The sequence below is a fragment of the Pseudophryne corroboree genome, chromosome 11 (assembly GCF_028390025.1).
Source record: "Pseudophryne corroboree isolate aPseCor3 chromosome 11, aPseCor3.hap2, whole genome shotgun sequence".
Lineage (NCBI taxonomy): Eukaryota > Metazoa > Chordata > Amphibia > Anura > Myobatrachidae > Pseudophryne > Pseudophryne corroboree.
Genome location: NC_086454.1, coordinates 40,568,613 through 40,594,175, shown reverse-complemented (window position 1 = coordinate 40,594,175; position 25,563 = coordinate 40,568,613). Strand labels below are relative to the sequence as shown.

The 25,563-nt window shown below is 51.1% G+C and overlaps 1 protein-coding gene across 2 annotated transcripts in view; it reads left to right on the top strand.

Annotated features, from left to right (window-relative positions):
- The window catches only part of TRIM66 (tripartite motif containing 66), a 90,663-nt gene extending 88,034 nt beyond the window's left edge, over positions 1-2,629 (top strand). For both annotated transcript variants that reach the window (XM_063944047.1, XM_063944046.1), the window contains exon 18: positions 397-2,629. In XM_063944047.1, coding sequence (XP_063800117.1) covers positions 397-651 — 255 coding nt within the window. In that variant the 3' untranslated portion in view covers positions 652-2,629. The remainder of the gene's footprint in view (positions 1-396) is intronic.
- The last annotated feature ends 22,934 nt before the right edge of the window (positions 2,630-25,563 follow it).

Here is a 25,563-nt window from a genome sequence, read left to right as displayed (position 1 = left end):
ACAGAAAAAATATTACAGCGCTGTAATATCTTTTCTATCCTTTCTTTCAAATCAATTTTTAGGGTGGAGTAACCCCTTTATTACTGGCTGTACAGGAATTGTTTGGGGTTAAGCACTTAATTAACTTCTTCTGTATGTAATGAATTGAATATGCCCAGGGCAGTAGAGAGCCTGGCTGGGCCCGGGTACTTTTCAGGGGGTGTGGTCTAATCACAGGAGGCGTGGCCATGAACCCTAAAAAAAAAAATTCTGAATTTTTTTTATTTTACCTAGTCCCTTATGTCTCTTTTATAAGAATATAATACAATTAGCACTTTTTATTTACTGATTTATGTTGCAACTCATTAGTAAAGTGATGATTATAAATTATTTTTTTGTTCCTCTTGCCATTAACAGGAAGACTCAGAAGTCGCTGAGGCGGGACGGAACCTGGAGCTGTGTTTTGAGGACATGTTGAAAGAATCTTACCCAGGTAGAGTCTTCCCCTTTCCGCAAGAAGATGACTCTGAGACGGAGGAGATAGGCGCTGAGCACTGTCACATGACTTTAAAGGGATTTCATTGGCCGTCTTATGGACAAGACTGTGTGCAGCCCAAAAAGAGGAGACGCCATATCATCAACCAGAAAACAAAAGAATTCAATCTGTTATGAGTCTTGGGAATGAACCTTTACAAAGTCAGGAGAACCATTTCTTGAGCCATCTTGGACTTCAAAGCTGAAGTTAAATAACTCGAACAGTTGACCTGTTTATCTATGAAGATCTGCTATGATGTATTCTTAGAGCAGGTACAACATAGGCTGACGGTTTTATATTCATCTGCTTTGGGCTTGAAAAGACTTTGTCAATCTTGCTGTTGGCCACCAAACTTGGTCTGCTAGTGCTTGTAGTCGGACATTGTATGTAACAGGCGTGTCGTCATGGCACATGGATGGACTGGTAGTTTTGTGGCTGTGGTGTTTTGCTGTGGGTCAGCCCGATTGGACCTATGACATACCAAATACATATGTAGTTGCTGTCACCTTGAATCCAAAACCCCAAAACGATTAACTCTTTGTTGTCTGCTGAGATGGCCAGCTCTGGCCGAACATGGAAAACAATCTATATATATATATACGTTTTAGTGCAGTTTTTGCCCACTATACTTACATGACAATTTGCTGATTGAGCTGGAACATGGGGGGGTCATTCCGACCTGATCGCACGCTGCAGTTTTTCGCAGCGCAGAGATCAGGTCACTACTGCGCATGCATATGCACCGCAATGCGCAGGCGCATTGTACGGGTACAAAACGGATCGTTGCTGAGCGATGAATTTAATGAAGAATCCATTCGCACAGCCGATCGCAAGGAGATTGACAGGAAAAAAGCGTTTATGGGTGTCAACTGACCGTTTTCTGGGAGTGGTAGGGAAAACGCAGGTGTGTCCAAGCGTTTGCAGGGCGGGTGTCTGACGTCAATTCCGGGACCGGACAGGCTGAAGTGATCGCAGCGGCTGAGTAAGTTCAGACCTACTCAGAAACTGCACAAACTGTTTTTGTAGTGCTCAGCTGCACAAGCGTTCGCACACTTGCACAGCTAAAATACACTCCCCAGTGGCTCGGCTGCTAAAAACAGCTAGCGAGCGATCAACTCGGAATGACCCCCATGGTTCTGCATCAATGAAAGATTGTACTAAATTATCTTGGTAAATGCTCATGTTTTGTGATAACTTTTCTTATAGCCAGTGATAGCATTATGAAAACAGTACAAAAAGGTTTCTTATTCTAATGGAAATATTGCGTACAAAAATAGCATTTGTAAACTGGTTTAAATCTGATTTCTGCCAGAAATTGGATGATTACAAGAACTTATTTTTGGCTTCATAGAAGAGATTTCAAAGTGCTTTTTAAAGAAAAAGAAAAACTCCGATCTTTACCACCTGGAAACATTTCCTACATTCATTTCAGCAATTCTACAGTGATCACAAACATGGGCCCTCATTCCGAGTTGTTCGCTCGCAAGGCGATTTTAGCAGAGTTACACACGCTAAGCCGCCGCCTACTGGGAGTGAATCTTAGCTTCTTAAAATTGCGAACGATGTATTCGCAATATTGCGATTATAAACTACTTAGCAGTTTCAGAGTAGCTTCAGACTTACTCGGCATCTGCGATCAGTTCAGTGCTTGTCGTTCCTGGTTTGACGTCACAAACACACCCAGCGTTCGCCCAGACACTCCTCCGTTTCTCCAGCCACTCCTGCGTTTTTTCCGGAAACGGTAGCGTTTTCATCCACACGCCCATAAAACGCTGTGTTTCCGCCCAGTAACACCCATTTCCTGTCAATCACATTATGTTCGCCGGAGCTAAGAAAAAGCCGTGAGTAAAAAAACTATCTTCATAGCAAAATTACTTGGCGCAGTCGCAGTGCGAACATTGCGCATGCGTACTAAGCAGAAAAACGCTGCGATGCGAAGAAAATTACCGAGCGAACGACTCGGAATGAGGGCCATGGTTCTTTATAAATTAATTATTTTAGTTTAGTTTCATTGTATATAAAATGTTGTATTTTCCATTGGTGATCTCCCAGCTACAGAGTTTAATGTTGACATAGTTTTGCTACAATTGTTTCTTAGCAAAAGGTTCCAGACTTCCATTGTAAAATGAAAATAAACCTTAATTTACTCAATGAAAAGCGTTGTGTTTCCATTTCTAAAATGTTTATTACAGGCACCAGCTATGTTTGTAGATTGGGACCTGCAACTGGCCTTGTGTGTGGAATGAATTTGTGGGCATGTGTGGGGCCAGCTGTTGGGTCTTCGTATCAGTCCAGTTACAAGGTCTGTGCGTGGGGCCAGTGACAGGGCCTGTGCGTGGGGCCAGTTATAGGGTCTGTGCGTGGGGCCAGTTATAGGGTCTGTGCGTGGGGACAGTTACAGGGTCTGTTCGTGGGGACAGTTACAGGGTCTGTGCGTGGGGACAGTTACAGGGTCTGTGTGTGGGGCCAGTTACAGGGTCTGTGCGTGGGGACAGTTACAGGGTCTGTGTGTGGGGCCAGTTACAGGGTCTGTGCGTGGGGCCAGTTACAGGGTCTGTGTGTGGGGCCAGTTACAGGGTCTGTGCGTGGGGACAGTTACAGGGTCTGTGCGTGGGGCCAGTTACAGGGTCTGTGCGTGGGGACAGTTACAGGGTCTGTGCGTGGGGACAGTTACGGGGTCTGTGCGTGGGGACAGTTACGGGGTCTGTGTGTGGGGCCAGTTACAGGGTCTGTGCGTGGGGCCAGTTACAGGGTCTGTGTGTGGGGCCAGTTACAGGGTCTGTGTGTGGGGCCAGTTACAGGGTCTGTGTGTGGGGCCAGTTACAGGGTCTGTGCGTGGGGCCAGTGACAGGGTCTGTGTGTGGGGCCAGTTACAGGGTCTGTGCGTGGGGCCAGTGACAGGGTCTGTGTGTGGGGCCAGTTACAGGGCCTGTGTGTGGGGACAGTTACAAGGTCTGTGCGTGGGGCCAGTTACAGGGTCTGTGCGTGGGGACAGTTACGGGGTCTGTGCGTGGGGACAGTTACGGGGTCTGTGCGTGGGGACAGTTACGGGGTCTGTGTGTGGGGCCAGTAACGGGGTCTGTGCGTGGGGCCAGTAACGGGGTCTGTGCGTGGGGCCAGTTACGGGGTCTGTGCGTGGGGCCAGTTACAGGGCCTGTGCGTGGGGCCAGTTACAGGGTCTGTGCGTGGGGCCAGTTACAGGGTCTGTGCGTGGGGTCAGTGACAGGGTCGGTGCGTGGGGCAGTTACAGGGTCTGTGCGTGGGGCCAGTGACAGGGTCTGTGTGTGGGGCCAGTGACAGGGTCTGTGTGTGGGGCCAGTTACAGGGTCTGTGTGTGGGGCCAGTTACAGGGTCTGTGCGTGGGGCCAGTGACAGGGTCTGTGTGTCGGGCCAGTTACAGGGTCTGTGCGTGGGGCCAGTGACAGGGTCTGTGTGTGGGGCCAGTTACAGGGCCTGTGTGTGGGGACAGTTACAAGGTCTGTGCGTGGGGCCAGTTACAGGGTCTGTGCGTGGGGACAGTTACGGGGTCTGTGTGTGGGGCCAGTAACGGGGTCTGTGCGTGGGGCCAGTTACGGGGTCTGTGCGTGGGGCCAGTTACAGGGCCTGTGTGTGGGGCCAGTTACAGGGTCTGTGCGTGGGGCCAGATACAGGGTCTGTGTGTGGGGTCAGTGACAGGGTCGGTGCGTGGGGCAGTTACATGGTCTGTGTGTGGGGTCAGTGACACGGTCGGTGCGTGGGCCTGTTACAGGGTCTGTGTGTGGGGCCAGTTACAGGGTCTGTGCGTGGTGCCAGTTACAGGGTCTGTGCGTGGGGTCAGTGAAAGGGTCGGTGCGTGGGGCAGTTACAGGGTCGGTGCGTGGGGTCAGTGACAGGGTCGGTGCGTGGGGTCAGTGACAGGGTCGGTGCGTGGGGCAGTTACAGGGTCTGTGCGTGGGGTCAGTGACAGGGTCGGTGCATGGGGCAGTTACAGGGTCTGTGCGTGGGGTCAGTGACAGGGTCTGTGTGTGGGGCCAGTTACAGGGTCTGTGTGTGGGGCCAGTTACAGGGTCTGTGCGTGGGGCCAGTTACAGGGTCTGTGCGTGGGGCCAGTGACAGGGTCTGTGTGTGGGGCCAGTGACAGGGTCTGTGTGTGGGGCCAGTTACAGGGTCTGTGTGTGGGGCCAGTTACAGGGTCTGTGCGTGGGGCCAGTGACAGGGTCTGTGTGTGGGGCCAGTTACAGGGTCTGTGCGTGGGGCCAGTGACAGGGTCTGTGTGTGGGGCCAGTTACAGGGCCTGTGTGTGGGGACAGTTACAAGGTCTGTGCATGGGGCCAGTTACAGGGTCTGTGCGTGGGGACAGTTACGGGGTCTGTGTGTGGGGCCAGTAACGGGGTCTGTGCGTGGGACCAGTTACGGGGTCTGTGCGTGGGGCCAGTTACAGGGCCTGTGTGTGGGGCCAGTTACAGGGTCTGTGCGTGGGGCCAGATACAGGGTCTGTGTGTGGGGTCAGTGACAGGGTCGGTGCGTGGGGCAGTTACAGGGTCTGTGTGTGGGGTCAGTGACAGGGTCGGTGCGTGGGCCTGTTACAGGGTCTGTGTGTGGGGCCAGTTACAGGGTCTGTGCGTGGGGCCAGTTACAGGGTCTGTGCGTGGGGTCAGTGACAGGGTCGGTGCGTGGGGCAGTTACAGGGTCGGTGCGTGGGGTCAGTGACAGGGTCGGTGCGTGGGGTCAGTGACAGGGTCGGTGCGTGGGGCAGTTACAGGGTCTGTGCGTGGGGTCAGTGACAGGGTCGGTGCGTGGGCCAGTTACAGGGTCTGTGTGTGGGGCCAGTTACAGGGTCTGTGCGTGGGGCCAGTTATAGGGTCTGTGCGTGGGGCCAGTTACAGGGTCTGTGCGTGGGGCCAGTTACAGGGTCTGTGCGTGGGGCCAGTTACAGGGCCTGTGTGTGGGGCCAGTTACAGGGTCTGTGCGTGGGGCCAGATACAGGGTCTGTGTGTGGGGTCAGTGACAGGGTCGGTGCGTGGGGCAGTTACAGGGTCTGTGTGTGGGGTCAGTGACAGGGTCGGTGCGTGGGCCTGTTACAGGGTCTGTGTGTGGGGCCAGTTACAGGGTCTGTGCGTGGGGCCAGATACAGGGTCTGTGCGTGGGGTCAGTGACAGGGTCGGTGCGTGGGGCAGTTACAGGGTCGGTGCGTGGGGTCAGTGACAGGGTCGGTGCGTGGGGTCAGTGACAGGGTCGGTGCGTGGGGCAGTTACAGGGTCTGTGCGTGGGGTCAGTGACAAGGTCGGTGCGTGGGCCAGTTACAGGGTCTGTGTGTGGGGCCAGTTACAGGGTCTGTGCGTGGGGCCAGTTATAGGGTCTGTGCGTGGGGCCAGTTACAGGGTCTGTGCGTGGGGCCAGTTACAGGGTCTGTGCGTGGGGCCAGTTACAGGGTCTGTGTGTGGGGCCAGTTACAGGGTCTGTGCGTGGGGCCAGTGACAGGGTCTGTGTGTGGGGCCAGTTACAGGGTCTGTGCGAGGGGCAGTTACAGGGTCTGTGCGTGGGGCCAGTTATAGGGTCTGTGCGTGGGGCCAGTTACAGGGTCTGTGTGTGGGGCCAGTTACAGGGCCTGTGTGTGGGGCCAGTTACAGGGTCTGTGCGTGGGGTCAGTGACAGGGTCGGTGCGTGGGGCAGTTACAGGGTCTGTGCGTGGGGTCAGTGACAGGGTCGGTGCGTGGGCCAGTTACAGGGTCTGTGTGTGGGTCCAGTTACAGGGTCTGTGCGTGGGGCCAGTTATAGGGTCTGTGCGTGGGGCCAGTTACAGGGTCTGTGTGTGGGGCCAGTTACAGGGTCTGTGCGTGGGGCCAGTTACAGGGTCTGTGTGTGGGGCCAGTTACAGGGTCTGTGCGTGGGGCCAGTGACAGGGTCTGTGTGTGGGGCCAGTTACAGGGTCTGTGCGTGGGGTCAGTGACAGGGTCGGTGCGTGGGCCAGTTACAGGGTCTGTGCGTGGGTCCAGTTACAGGGTCTGTGCGTGGGGCCAGTTATAGGGTCTGTGCGTGGGGCCAGTTACAGGGTCTGTGTGTGGGGCCAGTTACAGGGTCTGTGCGTGGGGCCAGTTACAGGGTCTGTGTGTGGGGCCAGTTACAGGGTCTGTGTGTGGGGCCAGTGACAGGGTCTGTGTGTGGGGCCAGTTACAGGGTCTGTGCGTGGGGCCAGTGACAGGGTCTGTGCGTGGGGCAGTTACAGGGTCTGTGCGTGGGGCCAGTGACAGGGTCTGTGTGTGGGGCCAGTTACAGGGTCTGTGCGTGGGGCCAGTGACAGGGTCTGTGTGTGGGGCCAGTTACAGGGTCTGTGCGTGGGGCCAGTTACAGGGTCTGTGCGTGGGGACAGTTACGGGGCCTGTGCGTGGGGACAGTTACGGGGTCTGTGCGTGGGGACAGTTACGGGGTCTGTGTGTGGGGCCAGTTACAGGGTCTGTGCGTGGGGCCAGTTACAGGGCCTGTGTGTGGGGACAGTTACAGGGTCTGTGCGTGGGGCCAGTTACAGGGTCTGTGCGTGGGGTCAGTGACAGGGTCTGTGCGTGGGGCCAGTTACAGGGTCTGTGCGTGGGGTCAGTGACAGGGTCAGCTCCGGGAGAGAGCTACCAGGACGGCTCAGTGGAGGGGCTGGGCAATGACGAGAGGAGGGGGCGGGGAGGAGGTGGAACGGGGCGTGGCAAAGGAGGGGCATAGGCGGAACGAGGGCAGGGTTTCAGCATTACATCGTTTTAACCACGCCCCCCGCTCTGTGATGCCGCTATAAATAAGATTTTACTCACCGGTAAATCTATTTCTCGTAGTCCGTAGTGGATGCTGGGGACTCCGTAAGGACCATGGGGAATAGCGGCTCCGCAGGAGACTGGGCACAGCTAAGAAAGATTTAGGACTACCTGGTGTGCACTGGCTCCTCCCACTATGACCCTCCTCCAGACCTCAGTTAGGATACTGTGCCCGGAAGAGCTGACACAATAAGGAAGGATTTTGAATCCCGGGTAAGACTCATACCAGCCACACCAATCACACCGTATAACTCGTGATATGATACCCAGTTAACAGTATGAACATAACAGAGCCTCTCAACAGATGGCTCAACAATAACCCTTTTAGTTAACGATAACTATATACAAGTATTGCAGACAGTCCGCACTTGGGATGGGCGCCCAGCATCCACTACGGACTACGAGAAATAGATTTACCGGTGAGTACAATCTTATTTTCTCTGACGTCCTAGTGGATGCTGGGGACTCCGTAAGGACCATGGGGATTATACCAAAGCTCCCAAACGGGCGGGAGAGTGCGGATGACTCTGCAGAACCGCATGAGCAAAGGCAAGGTCCTCCTCAGCCAGGGTATCAAATTTGTAGAATTTTGCAAACGTGTTTGCCCCTGACCAAGTAGCAGCTCGGCAAAGTTGTAAAGCCGAGACCCCTCGGGCAGCCGCCCAAGAAGAGCCCACTTTCCTCGTGGAATGGGCTTTTACAGTTTTAGGGTGCGGCAGTCCAGCCGCAGAATGTGCAAGTTGAATCGTGCTACAGATCCAGCGAGCAATCGTCTGCTTAGAAGCAGGAGCACCCAGCTTGTTGGGTGCATACAGGAGAAATAGCGAGTCAGTTTTCCTGACTCCAGCTGTCCTGGAAACATATACTTTTCAGGGCCCTGACTACGTCCAGTAACTTGGAATCCTCCAAGTCCCAAGTAGCCGCAGGCACCACAATAGGTTGGTTCACATGAAAAACTGATACCACCTTAGGAAGGAATTGGGAACGAGTCCTCAATTCCGCCTTTCCCATATAAAATACAGATAAGGGCTTTTGTATGACAAAACCGCCAATTCTGATACACGCCTGGCCGACGCCAAGGCCCACAGAATGACCACTTTCCACGTGAGGTATTATAGCTCCACGGATTTAAGTGGCTCAACCCAATGCGACTTCAGGAACTCCAACACCACGTTGAGATCCCACGGTGCCACTCGAGGCACAAACGGGGGCTGACTATGCAGCATTCCCTTAACAAAAGTCTGAACTTCAGGCAGTGAAGCCAGTTCCATTTTGGAAGAAAATCGATAGAGCCGAAATCTGGACCTTAATGGAACCCAATTGTAGGCCCATAGTTACCTCTGACTATAGGAAGTGCAGAAATTGACCTAGCTGAAATTTCTCCTTTGGGGCCTTCCTGGCCTCACAGTACGCAACATATTTCCGCCATATGCGGTGATAATGGTTAGCGTTCACTTCTTTCCTAGCTTTAAATAGCGTAGGGATAACTTCCTCCGGAATTCCCTTTTCCTTCAGGATCCGGCGTTCAACCGCCATGCCGTCCAACGCAGCCGCGGTACGTCTTGGAACAGACAGGCCCCCTGCTGCAGCAGGTCCTGTCTGAGCGGCAGAGACCATGGGTCCTCTGAGATCATTTCTTGGAGTTCTGGTTACCAAGCTCTTCTTGGCCAACCCGGAACAATGAGTATAGTTCTTACTCCTCTCCTTCTTATTATTCTCATTACCCTGGGTAAGAGAGGCAGAGAATGGAACACATACACCGACTGGTACACCCACGGTGTTACCAGAGCGTCCACAGCTATCGCCTGAGGGTCCTTGACCTGGCGCAATATCTTTGTAACTTTTAGTTGAGGCGGGACGCCATCATGTCCACCTGTGGCCTTTCCCAACGGTGTACAATCATTTGGAAGACTTCTGGATGAAGTCCCCACTCTCCCGGGTGGAGGTCGTGTCTTCTGAGAAAGTCTGCTTCTCAGTTGTCCCCTCCGGGAATGAACACTGCTGACAGTGCTAACACATGATTTTCCGCCCATCGGAGAATCCTTGTGGCTTCTGCCATCGCCATCCTGCTTCTTGTGCCGCCCTGTCGGTTTACATGAGCGACCGCCGTGATGTTGTCTGACTGGATCAGCACCGGCCGGTGTTGAAGCAGGGGTCTAGCCTGACTTAGGGCATTGTAAATGGCCCTTAGTTCCAGAATATTTATGTGTAGGGAAGTCTCCTGACTTTTCCATAGCCTTGGAAGATTCTTCCCTGTGTGACTGCCCCCCAGCCTTGAAGGCTGGCATCCGTGGTCACCAGGACCCAGTCCTGTATGCCGAATCTGCGGCCCCCTAGAAGATGAGCACTTTGCAGCCACCACAACAGCGACACCCTGGCCCTTGGAGACAGGGTTATCCGCCGATGCATCTGAAGATGCGACCCGGACCACATGTCCAACAGATCCCACTGGAAAATCCTTGCATGGGACCTGGCGAATGGAATTTCTTCGTAAGAAGCTACCATCCTTCCCAGGGCTCGCGTGCATTGATGCACCGACACCTGTATACGTATTAGGAGGTCTCTGTCTAGAGACGACAACCCCTTGGACTTCTCCTCCGGGAGAAACCCTTTTTATCCTGTTCTGTGTCCAGAACCATACTCAGGAACAGTAGACGCGTCGTAGGAACCAGCTGCGACTTTGGAATATTCAGAATCCAGCCGTGCTGTTGTAGCACTTCCCGAGATAGTGCTACTCCGCCGAACAACTGCTCCCTGGACCTCGCCTTTATAAGGAGATCGTCCAAGTACGGGATAATTATTTTGGACATTACCTTGGTAAATACCTTGGTGCCGGGGACAGACCAACGGCAACGTCTGGAATTGGTAATGACAATCCTGTACCACAATTTTGAGGTACTCCTGGTGAAGAGGGTAAATAGGGACATGCAGGTAAGCATCCTTGATGTCCAGTGATACCATGAAATTCTCCAGGCTTGCAATAATCGCCCTGAGCGATTCCATTTCGAACTTGAACCTTCGTATATAAGTGTTCAAGGCATTCAATTTTAGAATGGGTCTCACCGAACCGTATGGTTTCGGTACCACAACATTTTGGAATAGTAACCCCGGCCTTGTTGAAGGAGGGGTACCTTGATTTCACCTGCTGGAAGTACAGCTTGTGAATTGCCGCCAGTACTACCTTTCTCCGAGGGCAGCAGGCAAGGCTGATGTGAGGTAACGGCGAGGGGGAGTCGCCTCGAACTCCAGCCTGTATCCCTGTGATACTATTTGCAGAACCTAGGGATCCACCTGTGGGCAAACCCACTGGTCCCTGAAGTTCCTGAGACGCGCCCCTACCGCTCCTGTCTCCACCTGTGGAGCCCCAACGTCATGCGGTGGACTCAGAGGAAGCGGGGGAAGATTTTTGATCCTGGGAACTGGCTGCTGGTGCAGCTTTTTCCTTCTTCCCTTGTCTCTGTGCAGAAAGGAAGCGCCTTTGACCCGCTTGCTTTTCTGAAGCCGAAAGGACTGTACCTGAAAATACGGTGCTTTCTTAGGCTGTGAGGAAACCTGAGGTAAAAAAAAATTCTTCCCAGCTGTTGCTGTGGATACGAGGTCCCAGAGACCATCCCCAAACAATTCCTCACCCTTATAAGGCAGAATCTCCATGTGCCTTTTATAGGCAGCATCACCTGTCCACTGCCGGGTTTCTAATACCCTCCTGGCAGAATGGACATTGCATTAATTCTGGATGCCAGCCGGCAAATATCCCTCTGTGCATCCTTTATATATAAGACGACGTCTTTAATATGCTCTATGTTAGCAAACTATTATCCCTGTCTTAGAGTATAAATATTATCTGACAGGGTATCAGACCACGCTGCAGCAGCACTATTTATGCTGAGGCAATTGCAGGTCTCAGTATATAACCTGAGTGTGTATATACAGACTTCAGGATAGCCTCCTGCTTTTTATCAGCAGGCTCCTTCAAGGTGGCCGTATCCTAAGACGGCAGTGCCACCTTTTTTGACAAACGTGTGAGCGCCTTATCCACCCTAAGGGATATCTCCCAACGTGACCTATCCTCTGGCGGGAAAGGGTACGCCATCAGTAACTTTTTAGAAATTACCAGTTTCTTATTGGGGGAACCCATGCTACTTTACACACTTCATTCATTCATCTGATGGGGGAACAAAACACTGGCTGCTTTTTCTCCCCAAAAATAAAACCCCTTTTATGTGGTAATTGGGTTCATGTCAGAAATGCGTAACACATTTTTCATTGCCGAGATCATGTAACGTATGTTCCTAGTGGATTGTGTATATGTCTCAACCTCGTCGACACTGGAGTCAGACTCCGTGTCGACATCTGTGTCTGCCATCTGAGGTAACGGGCGCTTTTTTGAGCCCCTGATGGCCTTTGAGACGCCTGGGCAGGCGCGGGCTGAGAAGCCGGCTGTCCCACAGCTGTTTTACGTCATCCAGCCTTGTAAGGAGTTGACATTGTCGGTTAATACCTTCCACCTATCCATCCACTCTGGTGTCGGCCCCACAGGGGACGACATCCCATTTATCGGCCTCTGCTCCACCTCCACGTAACCTTCCTCATCCCACATGTCGACACAGCCGTACCGACACACAGCACACACACAGGGAATGCTCTGACTGAGGACAGGACCCCACAAAGTCCTTTGGGGAGACAGAGAGAGAGTATGCCAGCACACACCAGAGCGCTATATAATGCAGGGATTAACACTATAACTGAGTGATTTTCCCCCCAATAGCTGCTTGTATAAACAATATTGCGCCTAAATTTAGTGCCCCCCCTCTCTTTTTAACCCTTTGAGCCTGAAAACTACAGGGGAGAGCCTGGGGAGCTGTCTTCCAGCTGCACTGTGAAGATAAAATGGCGCCAGTGTGCTGAGGGAGATAGCTCCGCCCCTTTTTCGCGGACTTTTCTCCCGCTTTTTTATGGATTCTGGCAGGTGTATTTATCACATATATAGCCTCTGGGGCTATATATTGTGATATATTTGCCAGCCAAGGTGTTTTTATTGCTGCTCAGGGCGCCCCCCCCCAGCGCCCTGCACCCTCAGTGACCGGAGTGTGAAGTGTGTATGAGGAGCAATGGCGCACAGCTGCAGTGCTGTGCGCTACCTTGGTGAAAACTGATGTCTTCTGCCGCCGATTTTCCGGACTCTTCTTTCTTCTGGCTCTGTAAGGGGGCCGGCGGCGCGGCTCTGGGACCGAACATCAATGGACGGTTCCATGCGGTCGATCCCTCTGGAGCTAATGGTGTCCAGTAGCCTAAGAAGCCCAAGCTACCACCAGTTAGGTAGGTTCGCGTCTTCTCCCCTTAGTCCCTCGCTGCAGTGAGTCTGTTGCCAGCAGATCTCACTGTAAAATAAAAAACCTAAAATATACTTTCTCTCTAGGAGCTCAGGAGAGCCCCTAGTGTGCATCCAGCTCAGCCGGGCACAGGATTCTTACTGAGGTCTGGAGGAGGGTCATCGTGGGAGGAGCCAGTGCACACCAGGTAGTCCTAAATCTTTCTTAGCTGTGCCCATTCTCCTGCGGAGCCGCTATTCCCCATGGTCCTTACGGAGTCCCCAGCATCCACTAGGACTAGAGATGAGCGCCGGAAATTTTTCGGGTTTTGTGTTTTGGTTTTGGGTTCGGTTCCGTGGCCGTGTTTTGGGTTCGACCGCGTTTTGGCAAAACCTAACCGAATTTTTTTTGTCGGATTCGGGTGTGTTTTGGATTCGGGTGTTTTTTTCCAAAAAACCTAAAAAACAGCTTAAATCATAGAATTTGGGGGTCATTTTGATCCCAAAGTATTATTAACCTCAAAAACCATCATTTCCACTCATTTTCAGTCTATTCTGAATACCTCACACCTCACAATATTATTTTTAGTCCTAAAATTTGCACCGAGGTCGCTGGATGACTAAGCTAAGCGACCCTAGTGGCCGACACAAACACCTGGCCCATCTAGGAGTGGCACTGCAGTGTCACGCAGGATGTCCCTTCCAAAAAACCCTCCCCAAACAGCACATGACGCAAAGAAAAAAAGAGGCGCAATGAGGAAGCTGTGTGAGTAAGATAAGCGACCCTAGTGGCCAACACAAACACCGGGCCCATCTAGGAGTGGCACTGCAGTGTCACGCAGGATGTCCCTTCCAAAAAACCCTCCCCAAACAGCACATGACGCAAAGAAAAAAAGAGGCGCAATGAGGTAGCTGTGTGAGTAAGATAAGCGACCCTAGTGGCCGACACAAACACCGGGCCCATCTAGGAGTGGCACTGCAGTGTCACGCAGGATGTCCCTTCCAAAAAACCCTCCCCAAACAGCACATGATGCAAAGAAAAAAAGAGGCGCAATGAGGTAGCTGTGTGAGTAAGATAAGCGACCCTAGTGGCCAACACAAACACCGGGCCCATCTAGGAGTGGCACTGCAGTGTCACGCAGGATGTCCCTTCCAAAAAACCCTCCCCAAACAGCACATGACGCAAAGAAAAAAAGAGGCGCAATGAGGTAGCTGTGTGAGTAAGATAAGCGACCCTAGTGGCCGACACAAACACCGGGCCCATCTAGGAGTGGCACTGCAGTGTCACGCAGGATGTCCCTTCCAAAAAACCCTCCCCAAACAGCACATGACGCAAAGAAAAAAAGAGGCGCAATGAGGTAGCTGTGTGAGTAAGATAAGCGACCCTAGTGGCCGACACAAACACCGGGCCCATCTAGGAGTGGCACTGCAGTGTCACGCAGGATGTCCCTTCCAAAAAACCCTCCCCAAACAGCACATGACGCAAAGAAAAAAAGAGGCGCAATGAGGTAGCTGTGTGAGTAAGATAAGCGACCCTAGTGGCCGACACAAACACCGGGCCCATCTAGGAGTGGCACTGCAGTGTCACGCAGGATGTCCCTTCCAAAAAACCCTCCCCAAACAGCACATGACGCAAAGAAAAAAAGAGGCGCAATGAGGTAGCTGTGTGAGTAAGATAAGCGACCCTAGTGGCCGACACAAACACCGGGCCCATCTCGGAGTGGCACTGCAGTGTCACGCAGGATGTCCCTTCCAAAAAACCCTCCCCAAACAGCACATGACGCAAAGAAAAAAAGAGGCGCAATGAGGTAGCTGTGTGAGTAAGATAAGCGACCCTAGTGGCCGACACAAACACCGGGCCCATCTAGGAGTGGCACTGCAGTGTCACGCAGGATGTCCCTTCCAAAAAACCCTCCCCAAACAGCACATGACGCAAAGAAAAAAAGAGGCGCAATGAGGTAGCTGTGTGAGTAAGATAAGCGACCATAGTGGCCGACACAAACACCGGGCCCATCTAGGAGTGGCACTGCAGTGTCACGCAGGATGGCCCTTCCAAAAAACACTCCCCAAACAGCACATGACGCAAAGAAAAAAAGAGGCGCAATGAGGTAGCTGTGTGAGTAAGATAAGCGACCCTAGTGGCCGACACAAACACCGGGCCCATCTAGGAGTGGCACTGCAGTGTCACGCAGGATGGCCCTTCCAAAAAACCCTCCCCAAACAGCACATGACGCAAAGAAAAAAAGAGGCGCAATGAGGTAGCTGTGTGAGTAAGATAAGCGACCCTAGTGGCCGACACAAACACCGGGCCCATCTAGGAGTGGCACTGCAGTGTCACGCAGGATGTCCCTTCCAAAAAACCCTCCCCAATCAGCACATGACGCAAAGAAAAAAAGAGGCGCAATGAGGTAGCTGTGTGAGTAAGATAAGCGACCCTAGTGGCCGACACAAACACCGGGCCCATCTAGGAGTGGCACTGCAGTGTCACGCAGGATGGCCCTTCCAAAAAACACTCCCCAAACAGCACATGACGCAAAGAAAAAAAGAGGCGCAATGAGGTAGCTGTGTGAGTAAGATAAGCGACCCTAGTGGCCGACACAAACACCGGGCCCATCTAGGAGTGGCACTGCAGTGTCACGCAGGATGGCCCTTCCAAAAAACACTCCCCAAACAGCACATGACGCAAAGAAAAATTAAAGAAAAAAGAGGTGCAAGATGGAATTGTCCTTGGGCCCTCCCACCCACCCTTATGTTGTATAAACAGGACATGCACACTTTAACCAACCCATCATTTCAGTGACAGGGTCTGCCACACGACTGTGACTGATATGACGGGTTGGTTTGGACCCCCACCAAAAAAGAAGCAATTAATCTCTCCTTGCACAAACTGGCTCTACAGAGGCAAGATGTCCACCTCATCATCATCCTCCGATATATCACCGTGTACATCCCCCTCCTCACAGATTATCAATTCGTCCCCACTGGAATCCACCATCTCAGCTCCCTGTGTACTTTGTGGAGGCAATTGCTGCTGGTCAATGTCTCCGCGGAGGAATTGATTATAATTCATTTTAATGAACATCATCTTCTCCACATTTTCTGGATGTAACCTCGTACGCCGATTGCTGACAAGGTGAGCGGCAGCACTAAACACTCTTTCGGAGTACACACTTGTGGGAGGGCAACTTAGGTAGAATAAAGCCAGTTTGTGCAAGGGCCTCCAAATTGCCTCTTTTTCCTGCCAGTATAAGTACGGACTGTGTGACGTGCCTACTTGGATGCGGTCACTCATATAATCCTCCACCATTCTTTCAATGTTGAGAGAATCATATGCAGTGACAGTAGACGACATGTCCGTAATCGTTGTCAGGTCCTTCAGTCCGGACCAGATGTCAGCATCAGCAGTCGCTCCAGACTGCCCTGCATCACCGCCAGCGGGTGGGCTCGGAATTCTGAGCCTTTTCCTCGCACCCCCAGTTGCGGGAGAATGTGAAGGAGGAGATGTTGACAGGTCGCGTTCCGCTTGACTTGACAATTTTCTCACCAGCAGGTCTTTCAACCCCAGCAGACTTGTGTCTGCCGGAAAGAGAGATCCAAGGTAGGCTTTAAATCTAGGATCGAGCACGGTGGCCAAAATGTAGTGCTCTGATTTCAACAGATTGATTACCCGTGAATCCTTGTTAAGCGAATTAAGGGCTCCATCCACAAGTCCCACATGCCTAGCGGAATCGCTCCGTGTTAGCTCCTCCTTCAATGTCTCCAGCTTCTTCTGCAAAAGCCTGATGAGGGGAATGACCTGACTCAGGCTGGCAGTGTCTGAACTGACTTCACGTGTGGCAAGTTCAAAGGGCATCAGAACCTTGCACAACGTTGAAATCATTCTCCACTGCGCTTGAGACAGGTGCATTCCACCTCCTATATCGTGCTCAATTGTATAGGCTTGAATGGCCTTTTGCTGCTCCTCCAACCTCTGAAGCATATAGAGCAGGCTTGTCCAACCCGCGGCCCGCGGGCCGCATGCGGCCCAAGTCGGCTAGTAATGCGGCCCAGGAGCAGCGCTGCAGCAGAGGTTTTTTTTTTTTTCCGAGTACGGACACCACATGTGAGGCTGAGCCGGCCCCAGCAGGCTGTCAGCACATCCTGATTGGATTGCTGCTGCTGGGACCAGCACCAGCTCACGCCCTCTCCGCTGTCAGTCACAATGTAGCCCTCCTCCGCTGCATAGCGGCACACGTGACTGAGCAGCGCGAGAGTAGAGGAGCCCAGCGGAGAAGTTGGTTGTACAAGAACACGTGGAGCGGCGGACGGAGACGGAGGCAGCGCTGCAGGAGCGGTAAGTATGTGTCTGTGCGTGTGTGTGTTTTTTTTTTACAGCTACAAGGGGCACAGTACAAGGGCGCAGCTACAAGGGGCACAGTACAAGGGGGCAGCTACAGGGCCACAACTACAAGGGGGCAGCTACAAGGGGCACAGTACAAGGGGGCAGCTACAGGGCCACAACTACAAGGGGCACAGTACAAGGGGGCAGCTACAAGGGGCACAGTACAAGGGGGCAGCTACAGGGCCACAACTACAAGGGGCACAACTACAAGGGGCACAGTACGAGGGGCATAGCTACAGGGGCACAACTACAAGGGGCGCAGCTATAGTGGCACAGCTACAAGGGGCGCAGCTACAGGGGCACAACTACAAGAGATGCAGCTACAGGGGCACAGCTACAAGGGGCACAGTACAAGGGGCGCAGCTACAGGGGCACAACTACAAGGGGCACAGTACAAGGGGGCAGCTACAGGGCCACAACTACAAGGGGCACAGTACAAGGGGGCAGCTACAAGGGGCACAGTACAAGGGGGCAGCTACAGGGCCACAACTACAAGGGGCACAGTACAAGGGGCACAGCTACAGGGGCACAATTACAAGGGGCGCAGCTACAGGGGCACAACTACAAGGGACGCAGCTACAGGGGCACAGCTACAAGGGGCACAGTACAAGGGGCGCAGATACAGGGGCACAACTACAAGGGGCACAGTACAAGGGGGCAGCTACAAGGGGCACAGTACAAGGGGGCAGCTACAGGGGCACAACTACAAGGGGCACAGTACAAGGGGCGCAGCTACAGGGGCACAACTACAAGGGGCGCAGCTATAGTGGCACAGCTACAAGGGGGCAGCTACAGGGGCACAACTACAAGGGGGCAGCTACAAGGGGCACAGTACAAGGGGGCAGCTACAGGGGCACAACTACAAGGGACGCAGCTACAGGGGCACAGCTACAAGGGGCACAGTACAAGGGGGCAGCTACAGGGGCACAACTACAAGGGGCGCAGCTACAGGGGCACAACTACAAGGGGCGCAGCTACAGGGGCACAGCTACAGGGGCACAGTACAAGGTGGCAGCTACAAGGGGCACAGTACAAGGGCGCAGCTACAGGGGCACAACTACAAGGGGCACAGTACAAGGGGCGCAGCTACAGGGGCACAACTACAAGGGGCGCAGCTATAGTGGCACAGCTACAAGGGGGCAGCTACAGGGGCACAACTACAAGGGGCGCAGCTATAGTGGCACAGCTACAAGGGGCGCAGCTACAAGGGCACAACTACAAGGGACGCAGCTACAGGGGCACAGCTACAAGTAAGTTTAATATGTTAACTGTGTTTTCTATGGTTTTTTTGGACGATCAGGTATCGTTACTGTTATTTTATTTTATGTGCGGCCCAAACCAAATTTTCATCTTCTAATGTGGCCCAGGGAAGGTGAAAGGTTGGACACCCCTGATATAGAGGGTTGAATTCCACCTCGTTACCACTTCTTGCTTCAGATGATGGCAGGGCAGGTTCAGTAGTTTTTGGTGGTGCTCCAGTCTTCTGTACGTGGTGCCTGTACGCCGAAAGTGTCCCGCAATTCTTCTGGCCACCGACAGCATCTCTTGCACGCCCCTGTCGTTTTTTAAAAAATTCTGCACCACCAAATTCAAGGTATGTGCAAAACATGGGACGTGCTGGAATTTGCCCATATTTAATGCACACACAATATTGCTGGCGTTGTCCGATGCCACAAATCCACAGGAGAGTCCAATTGGGGTAAGCCATTCCGCGATGATCTTCCTCAGTTGCCGTAAGAGGTTTTCAGCTGTGTGCGTATTCTGGAAACCGGTGATACAAAGCGTAGCCTGCCTAGGAAAGAGTTGGCGTTTGCGAGATGCTGCTACTGGTGCCGCCGCTGCTGTTCTTGCGGCGGGAGTCCATACATCTACCCAGTGGGCTGTCACAGTCATATAGTCCTGACCCTGCCCTGCTCCACTTGTCCACATGTCCGTGGTTAAGTGGACATTGGGTACAGCTGCATTTTTTAGGACACTGGTGACTCTTTTTCTGAGGTCTGTGTACATTTTCGGTATCGCCTGCCTAGAGAAATGGAACCTAGATGGTATTTGGTACCGGGGACACAGTACCTCCAACAAGTCTCTAGTTGGCTCTGCAGTAATGATGGATACCGGAACCACGTTTCTCACCACCCAGGATGCCAAGGCCTCAGTTATCCGCTTTGCAGTAGGATGACTGCTGTGATATTTCATCTTCCTCGCAAAGGACTGTTGAACAGTCAATTGCTTACTGGAAGTAGTACAAGTGGGCTTACGACTTCCCCTCTGGGATGACCATCGACTCCCAGCAGCAACAACAGCAGCGCCAGCAGCAGTAGGCGTTACACGCAAGGATGCATCGGAGGAATCCCAGGCAGGAGAGGACTCGTCAGAATTGCCAGTGACATGGCCTGCAGGACTATTGGCATTCCTGGGGAAGGAGGAAATTGACACTGAGGGAGTTGGTGGGGTGGTTTGCGTGAGCTTGGTTACAAGAGGAAGGGATTTACTGGTCAGTGGACTGCTTCCGCTTTCGCCCAAAGTTTTTGAACTTGTCACTGACTTATTATGAATGCGCTGCAGGTGACGTATAAGGGAGGATGTTCCGAGGTGGTTAACGTCCTTACCCCTACTTATTACAGCTTGACAAAGGCAACACACGGCTTGACACCTGTTGTCCGCATTTCTGTTGAAATACTTCCACACCAAAGAGCTGATTTTTTTGGTATTTTCACCTGGCATGTCAACGGCCATATTCCTCCCACCGACAACAGGTGTCTCCCCGGGTGCCTGACTTAAACAAACCACCTCACCATCAGAATCCTCCTGGTCAATTTCCTCCCCAGCGCCAGCAACACCCATATCCTCCTCATCCTGGTGTACTTCAACACTGACATCTTCAATCTGACTATCAGGAACTGGACTGTGGGTGCTCCTTCCAGCACTTGCAGGGGGCGTGCAAATGGTGGAAGGCGCATGCTCTTCACGTCCAGTGTTGGGAAGGTCAGGCATCGCAACCGACACAATTGGACTCTCCTTGTGGATTTGGGATTTCGAAGAACGCACAGTTCTTTGCGGTGCTTTTGCCAGCTTGAGTCTTTTCAGTTTTCTAGCGAGAGGCTGAGTGCTTCCATCCTCATGTGAAGCTGAACCACTAGCCATGAACATAGGCCAGAACCTCAGCCGTTCCTTGCCACTCCGTGTGGTAAATGGCATATTGGCAAGTTTACGCTTCTCCTCCGACAATTTTATTTTAGGTTTTGGAGTCCTTTTTTTACTGATATTTGGTGTTTTGGATTTGACATGCTCTGTACTATGACATTGGGCATCGGCCTTGGCAGACGACGTTGCTGGCATTTCATCGTCTCGGCCATGACTAGTGGCAGCAGCTTCAGCACGAGGTGGAAGTGGATCTTGATCTTTCCCTAATTTTGGAACCTCAACATTTTTGTTCTCCATATTTTAATAGGCACAACTAAAAGGCACCTCAGGTAAACAATGGAGATGGATGGATACTAGTATACAATTATGGATGGACTGCCGAGTGCCGACACAGAGGTAGCTACAGCCGTGAACTACCGTACTGTGTCTGCTGCTAATATAGACTGGTTGATAATGAGATGTAGTATGTATAAAGAAGAAAGAAAAAAAAAACCACGGGTAGGTGGTATACAATTATGGATGGACTGCCGAGTGCCGACACAGAGGTAGCTACAGCCGTGGACTACCGTACTGTACTGTGTCTGCTGCTAATATAGACTGGTTGATAATGAGATGTAGTATGTATAAAGAAGAAAGAAAAAAAAAACCACGGGTAGGTGGTATACAATTATGGATGGACTGCCGAGTGCCGACACAGAGATAGCTACAGCCATGGACTACCGTACTGTACTGTGTCTGCTGCTAATATAGACTGGATGATAATGAGATGTAGTATGTATAAAGAAGAAAGAAAAAAAAAACCACGGGTAGGCGGTATACAATTATGGATGGACTGCCGAGTGCCGACACAGAGATAGCTACAGCCGTGGACTACCGTACTGTACTGTGTCTGCTGCTAATATAGACTGGATGATAATGAGATGTAGTATGTAAAAAGAAGAAAGAAAAAAAAAACCACGGGTAGGTGGTATACAATTATGGATGGACTGCCGAGTGCCGACACAGAGGTAGCTACAGCCGTGGACTACCGTACTGTACTGTGTCTGCTGCTAATATAGACTGGTTGATAATGAGATGTAGTATGTATAAAGAAGAAAGAAAAAAAAAACCACGGGTAGGTGGTATACAATTATGGATGGACTGCCGAGTGCCGACACAGAGGTAGCTACAGCCGTGAACTACCGTACTGTGTCTGCTGCTAATATAGACTGGTTGATAATGAGATGTAGTATGTATAAAGAAGAAAGAAAAAAAAAACCACGGGTAGGTGGTATACAATTATGGATGGACTGCTGAGTGCCGACACAGAGGTAGCTACAGCCGTGGACTACCGTACTGTACTGTGTCTGCTGCTAATATAGACTGGTAGTATGTATAAAGAAGAAAGAAAAAAAAAATCCACGGGTAGGTGGTATACAATTATGGATGGACTGCCGAGTGCCGACACAGAGATAGCTACAGCCGTGGACTACCGTACTATACTGTGTCTGCTGCTAATATAGACTGGATGATAATGAGATGTAGTATGTATAAAGAAGAAAGGAAAAAAAAAACACGGGTAGGTGGTATACAATTATGGATGGACTGCCGAGTGCCGACACAGAGGTAGCTACAGCCATGGACTACCGTACTGTACTGTGTCTGCTGCTAATATAGACTGGTTGATAATGAGATGTAGTATGTATAAAGAAGAAAGAAAAAAAAAAACCACGGGTAGGTGGTATACAATTATGGATGGACTGCCGAGTGCCGACACAGAGGTAGCTACAACCGTGGACTACCGTACTGTACTGTGTCTGCTGCTAATATAGACTGGTTGATAATGAGATGTAGTATGTATAAAGAAGAAAGAAAAAAAAAAACCACGGGTAGGTGGTATACAATTATGGATGGACTGCCGAGTGCCGACACAGAGATAGCTACAGCCGTGGACTACCGTACTGTGTCTGCTGCTAATATAGACTGGATGATAATGAGATGTAGTATGTATAAAGAAGAAAGAAAAAAAAAACCACGGGTAGGTGGTATACAATTATGGATGGACTGCCGAGTGCCGACACAGAGGTAGCTACAGCCGTGGACTACCGTACTGTACTGTGTCTGCTGCTAATATAGACTGGTTGATAATGAGATGTAGTATGTATAAAGAAGAAAGAAAAAAAAAACACGGGTAGGTGGTGTACAATTATGGATGGACTGCCGAGTGCCGACACAGAGGTAGCTACAGCCGTGAACTACCGTACTGTGTCTGCTGCTAATATAGACTGGTTGATAATGAGATGTAGTATGTATAAAGAAGAAAGAAAAAAAAAACCACGGGTAGGTGGTATACAATTATGGATGGACTGCCGAGTGCCGACACAGAGGTAGCTACAGCCATGGACTACCGTACTGTACTGTGTCTGCTGCTAATATAGACTGGTTGATAATGAGATGTAGTATGTATAAAGAAGAAAGAAAAAAAAACCATGGGTAGGTGGTATACAATTATGGATGGACTGCCGAGTGCCGACACAGAGATAGCTACAGCCGTGGACTACCGTACTGTACTGTGTCTGCTGCTAATATAGACTGGATGATAATGAGATGTAGTATGTATAAAGAAGAAAGAAAAAAAAAACCACGGGTAGGTGGTATACAATTATGGATGGACTGCCGAGTGCCGACACAGAGGTAGCTACAGCCGTGGACTACCGTACTGTACTGTGTCTGCTGCTAATATAGACTGGTTGATAATGAGATGTAGTATGTATAAAGAAGAAAGAAAAAAAAAAACCACGGGTAGGTGGTATACAATTATGGATGGACTGCCGAGTGCCGACACAGAGGTAGCTACAGCCGTGGACTACCGTACTGTACTGTGTCTGCTGCTAATATAGACTGGTTGATAATGAGATGTAGTATGTATAAAGAAGAAAGAAAAAAAAAACCACGGGTAGGTGGTATACAATTATGGATGGACTGCCGAGTGCCGACACAGAGGTAGCTACAGCCGTGAACTACCGTACTGTGTCTGCTGCTAATATAGACTGGTTGATAATGAGATGTAGTATGTATAAAGAAGAAAGAAAAAAAAACCCACGGGTAGGTAGTATACAATTATGGATGGACTGCCGAGTGCCGACACAGAGGTAGCTACAGCCGTGGACTACCGTACTGTGTCTGCTGCTAATATAGACTGGTTGATAATGAGATGTAGTATGTATAAAGAAGAAAGAAAAAAAAAACCACGGGTAGGTGGTATACAATTATGGATGGACTGCCGAGTGCCGACACAGAGGTAGCTACAGCCGTGGACTACCGTACTGTGTCTGCTGCTAATATAGACTGGTTGATAATGAGATGTAGTATGTATAAAGAAGAAAGAAAAAAAAAACCACGGGTAGGTGGTATACAATTATGGATGGACTGCCGAGTGCCGACACAGAGATAGCTACAGCCGTGGACTACCGTACTGTACTGTGTCTGCTGCTAATATAGACTGGATGATAATGAGATGTAGTATGTATAAAGAAGAAAGAAAAAAAAAACCACGGGTAGGTGGTATACAATTATGGATGGACTGCCGAGTGCCGACACAGAGGTAGCTACAGCCGTGAACTACCGTACTGTGTCTGCTGCTAGTATAGACTGGATGATAAATAATGATATAAAAAATATATATATATCACTACTGCAGCCGGACAGGTATATATTATATAATGACGGACCTGCTGGACACTGTCTGTCAGCAGAATGAGTTTTTTATAGAATAAAAAAACACCACACAAGTCACACGACGAGTGTTTAACTTTTTCAGGCAGACAATCACAATATACTGGTGGTCAGTGTGGTCAGGTCACTGGTCAGTCACACTGGCAGTGGCACTCTGGCAGCAAAAGTGTGCACTGTTTAATATGTACTCCTGGCTCCTGCTATAACCTATAACTGCTCCCCAGTCTCCCCCACAATTAAGCTGTGTGAGCACAGTCAGATATTATACATAGATGATGCAGCACACTGGGCTGAGCACAGATATGGTATGTGACTGAGTCACTGTGTATCGTTTTTTTCAGGCAGAGAACGGATTATATTAAATAATAATAAAACTGCACTGGTGGTCTCACTGGTCAGTCACTAGTATAACTAACTAACTACTATCAGCAAAATTCTGCACTCTCTGAGTACTCCTCCTAAGCTCCAGTAAATGAAGTGTCTCACTCTCACTCTCCTATCTATTTCTAAACGGAGAGGACGCCAGCCACGTCCTCTCCCTATCAATCTCAATGCACGTGTGAAAATGGCGGCGACGCGCGGCTCCTTATATAGAATCCGAGTCTCGCGATAGAATCCGAGCCTCGCGAGAATCCGACAGCGTGATGATGACGTTCGGGCGCGCTCGGGTTAACCGAGCAAGGCGGGAAGATCCGAGTCGCTCGGCCCCGTGTAAAAAAACCTGAAGTTCGGGCGGGTTCGGATTCCGAGGAACCGAACCCGCTCATCTCTAACTAGGACGTCAGAGAAACCGGCATTTTACAGCAGGGGGCGTGACTATGATGACGCGATTCAGCAAGAATCGCGTCATCTACTGTCCGGACCGCCCACTTTACTCTCAAAGTGGGCGGCTGGGCAGGGGGGAACTGAAAACCGGGAGACTTGTCTGCTCTTCCGTGGGGCCGGGAGGGTCACCCGATTTTCGGGAGCCTCCCGGCCATTCCGGGAGAGTAGGCAAGTATGGTTCAAAGTCCGTCAGATCATGCCATTATTTCATGAGTGCTACCCTTCATTAGTCTCTGCAAACCCTTACCTTTCCATTCTTGTAGCAGAAGCATTATCCGTGGAACAGTTACTTTAGGGTGATTTCTGTAGTAACAATCAGTGCTGTAACTAGACATTTTAGCGCTGTGTGCAAGAAACAGCATCGGCGCCCCCCCCCCCCATATACAAATAAGGGCCAGCGCGCCTCTGGCGCGTGCCAAAAAATATAGGGGCGTGGCTTCATGGGGAAGGGAAGTGGCCACAGAGCTCCCTTTTACACATTACGGCAGGCATAGGTCCCTTTTACACAATACGGCAGGCAGAGTCCCCCTTTTACATATTAGGCAGGTAGAGCTCCCTTTTCTCTGACGTCCTAGTGGATGCTGGGAACTCCGTAAGGACCATGGGGATAGCGGCTCCGCAGGAGACTGGGCACAACTAAAGAAAGCTTTAGGACTACCAGGTGTGCACTGGCTCCTCCCTCTATGACCCTCCTCCAGACCTCAGTTAGAATTTTGTGCCGAGCTGGATGCACACTAGGGGATCTCCTGAGCTCCTAGAAAAGAAAGTATATTTTAGGTTTTTTATTTTAGGTGAGATCTGCTGGCAACAGACTCACTGCTACGAGGGACTTAAGGGAAAGAAGCGGACCTACCTGTTTGCAGCTAGCTTGGGCTTCTTAGGCTACTGGACACCATTAGCTCCA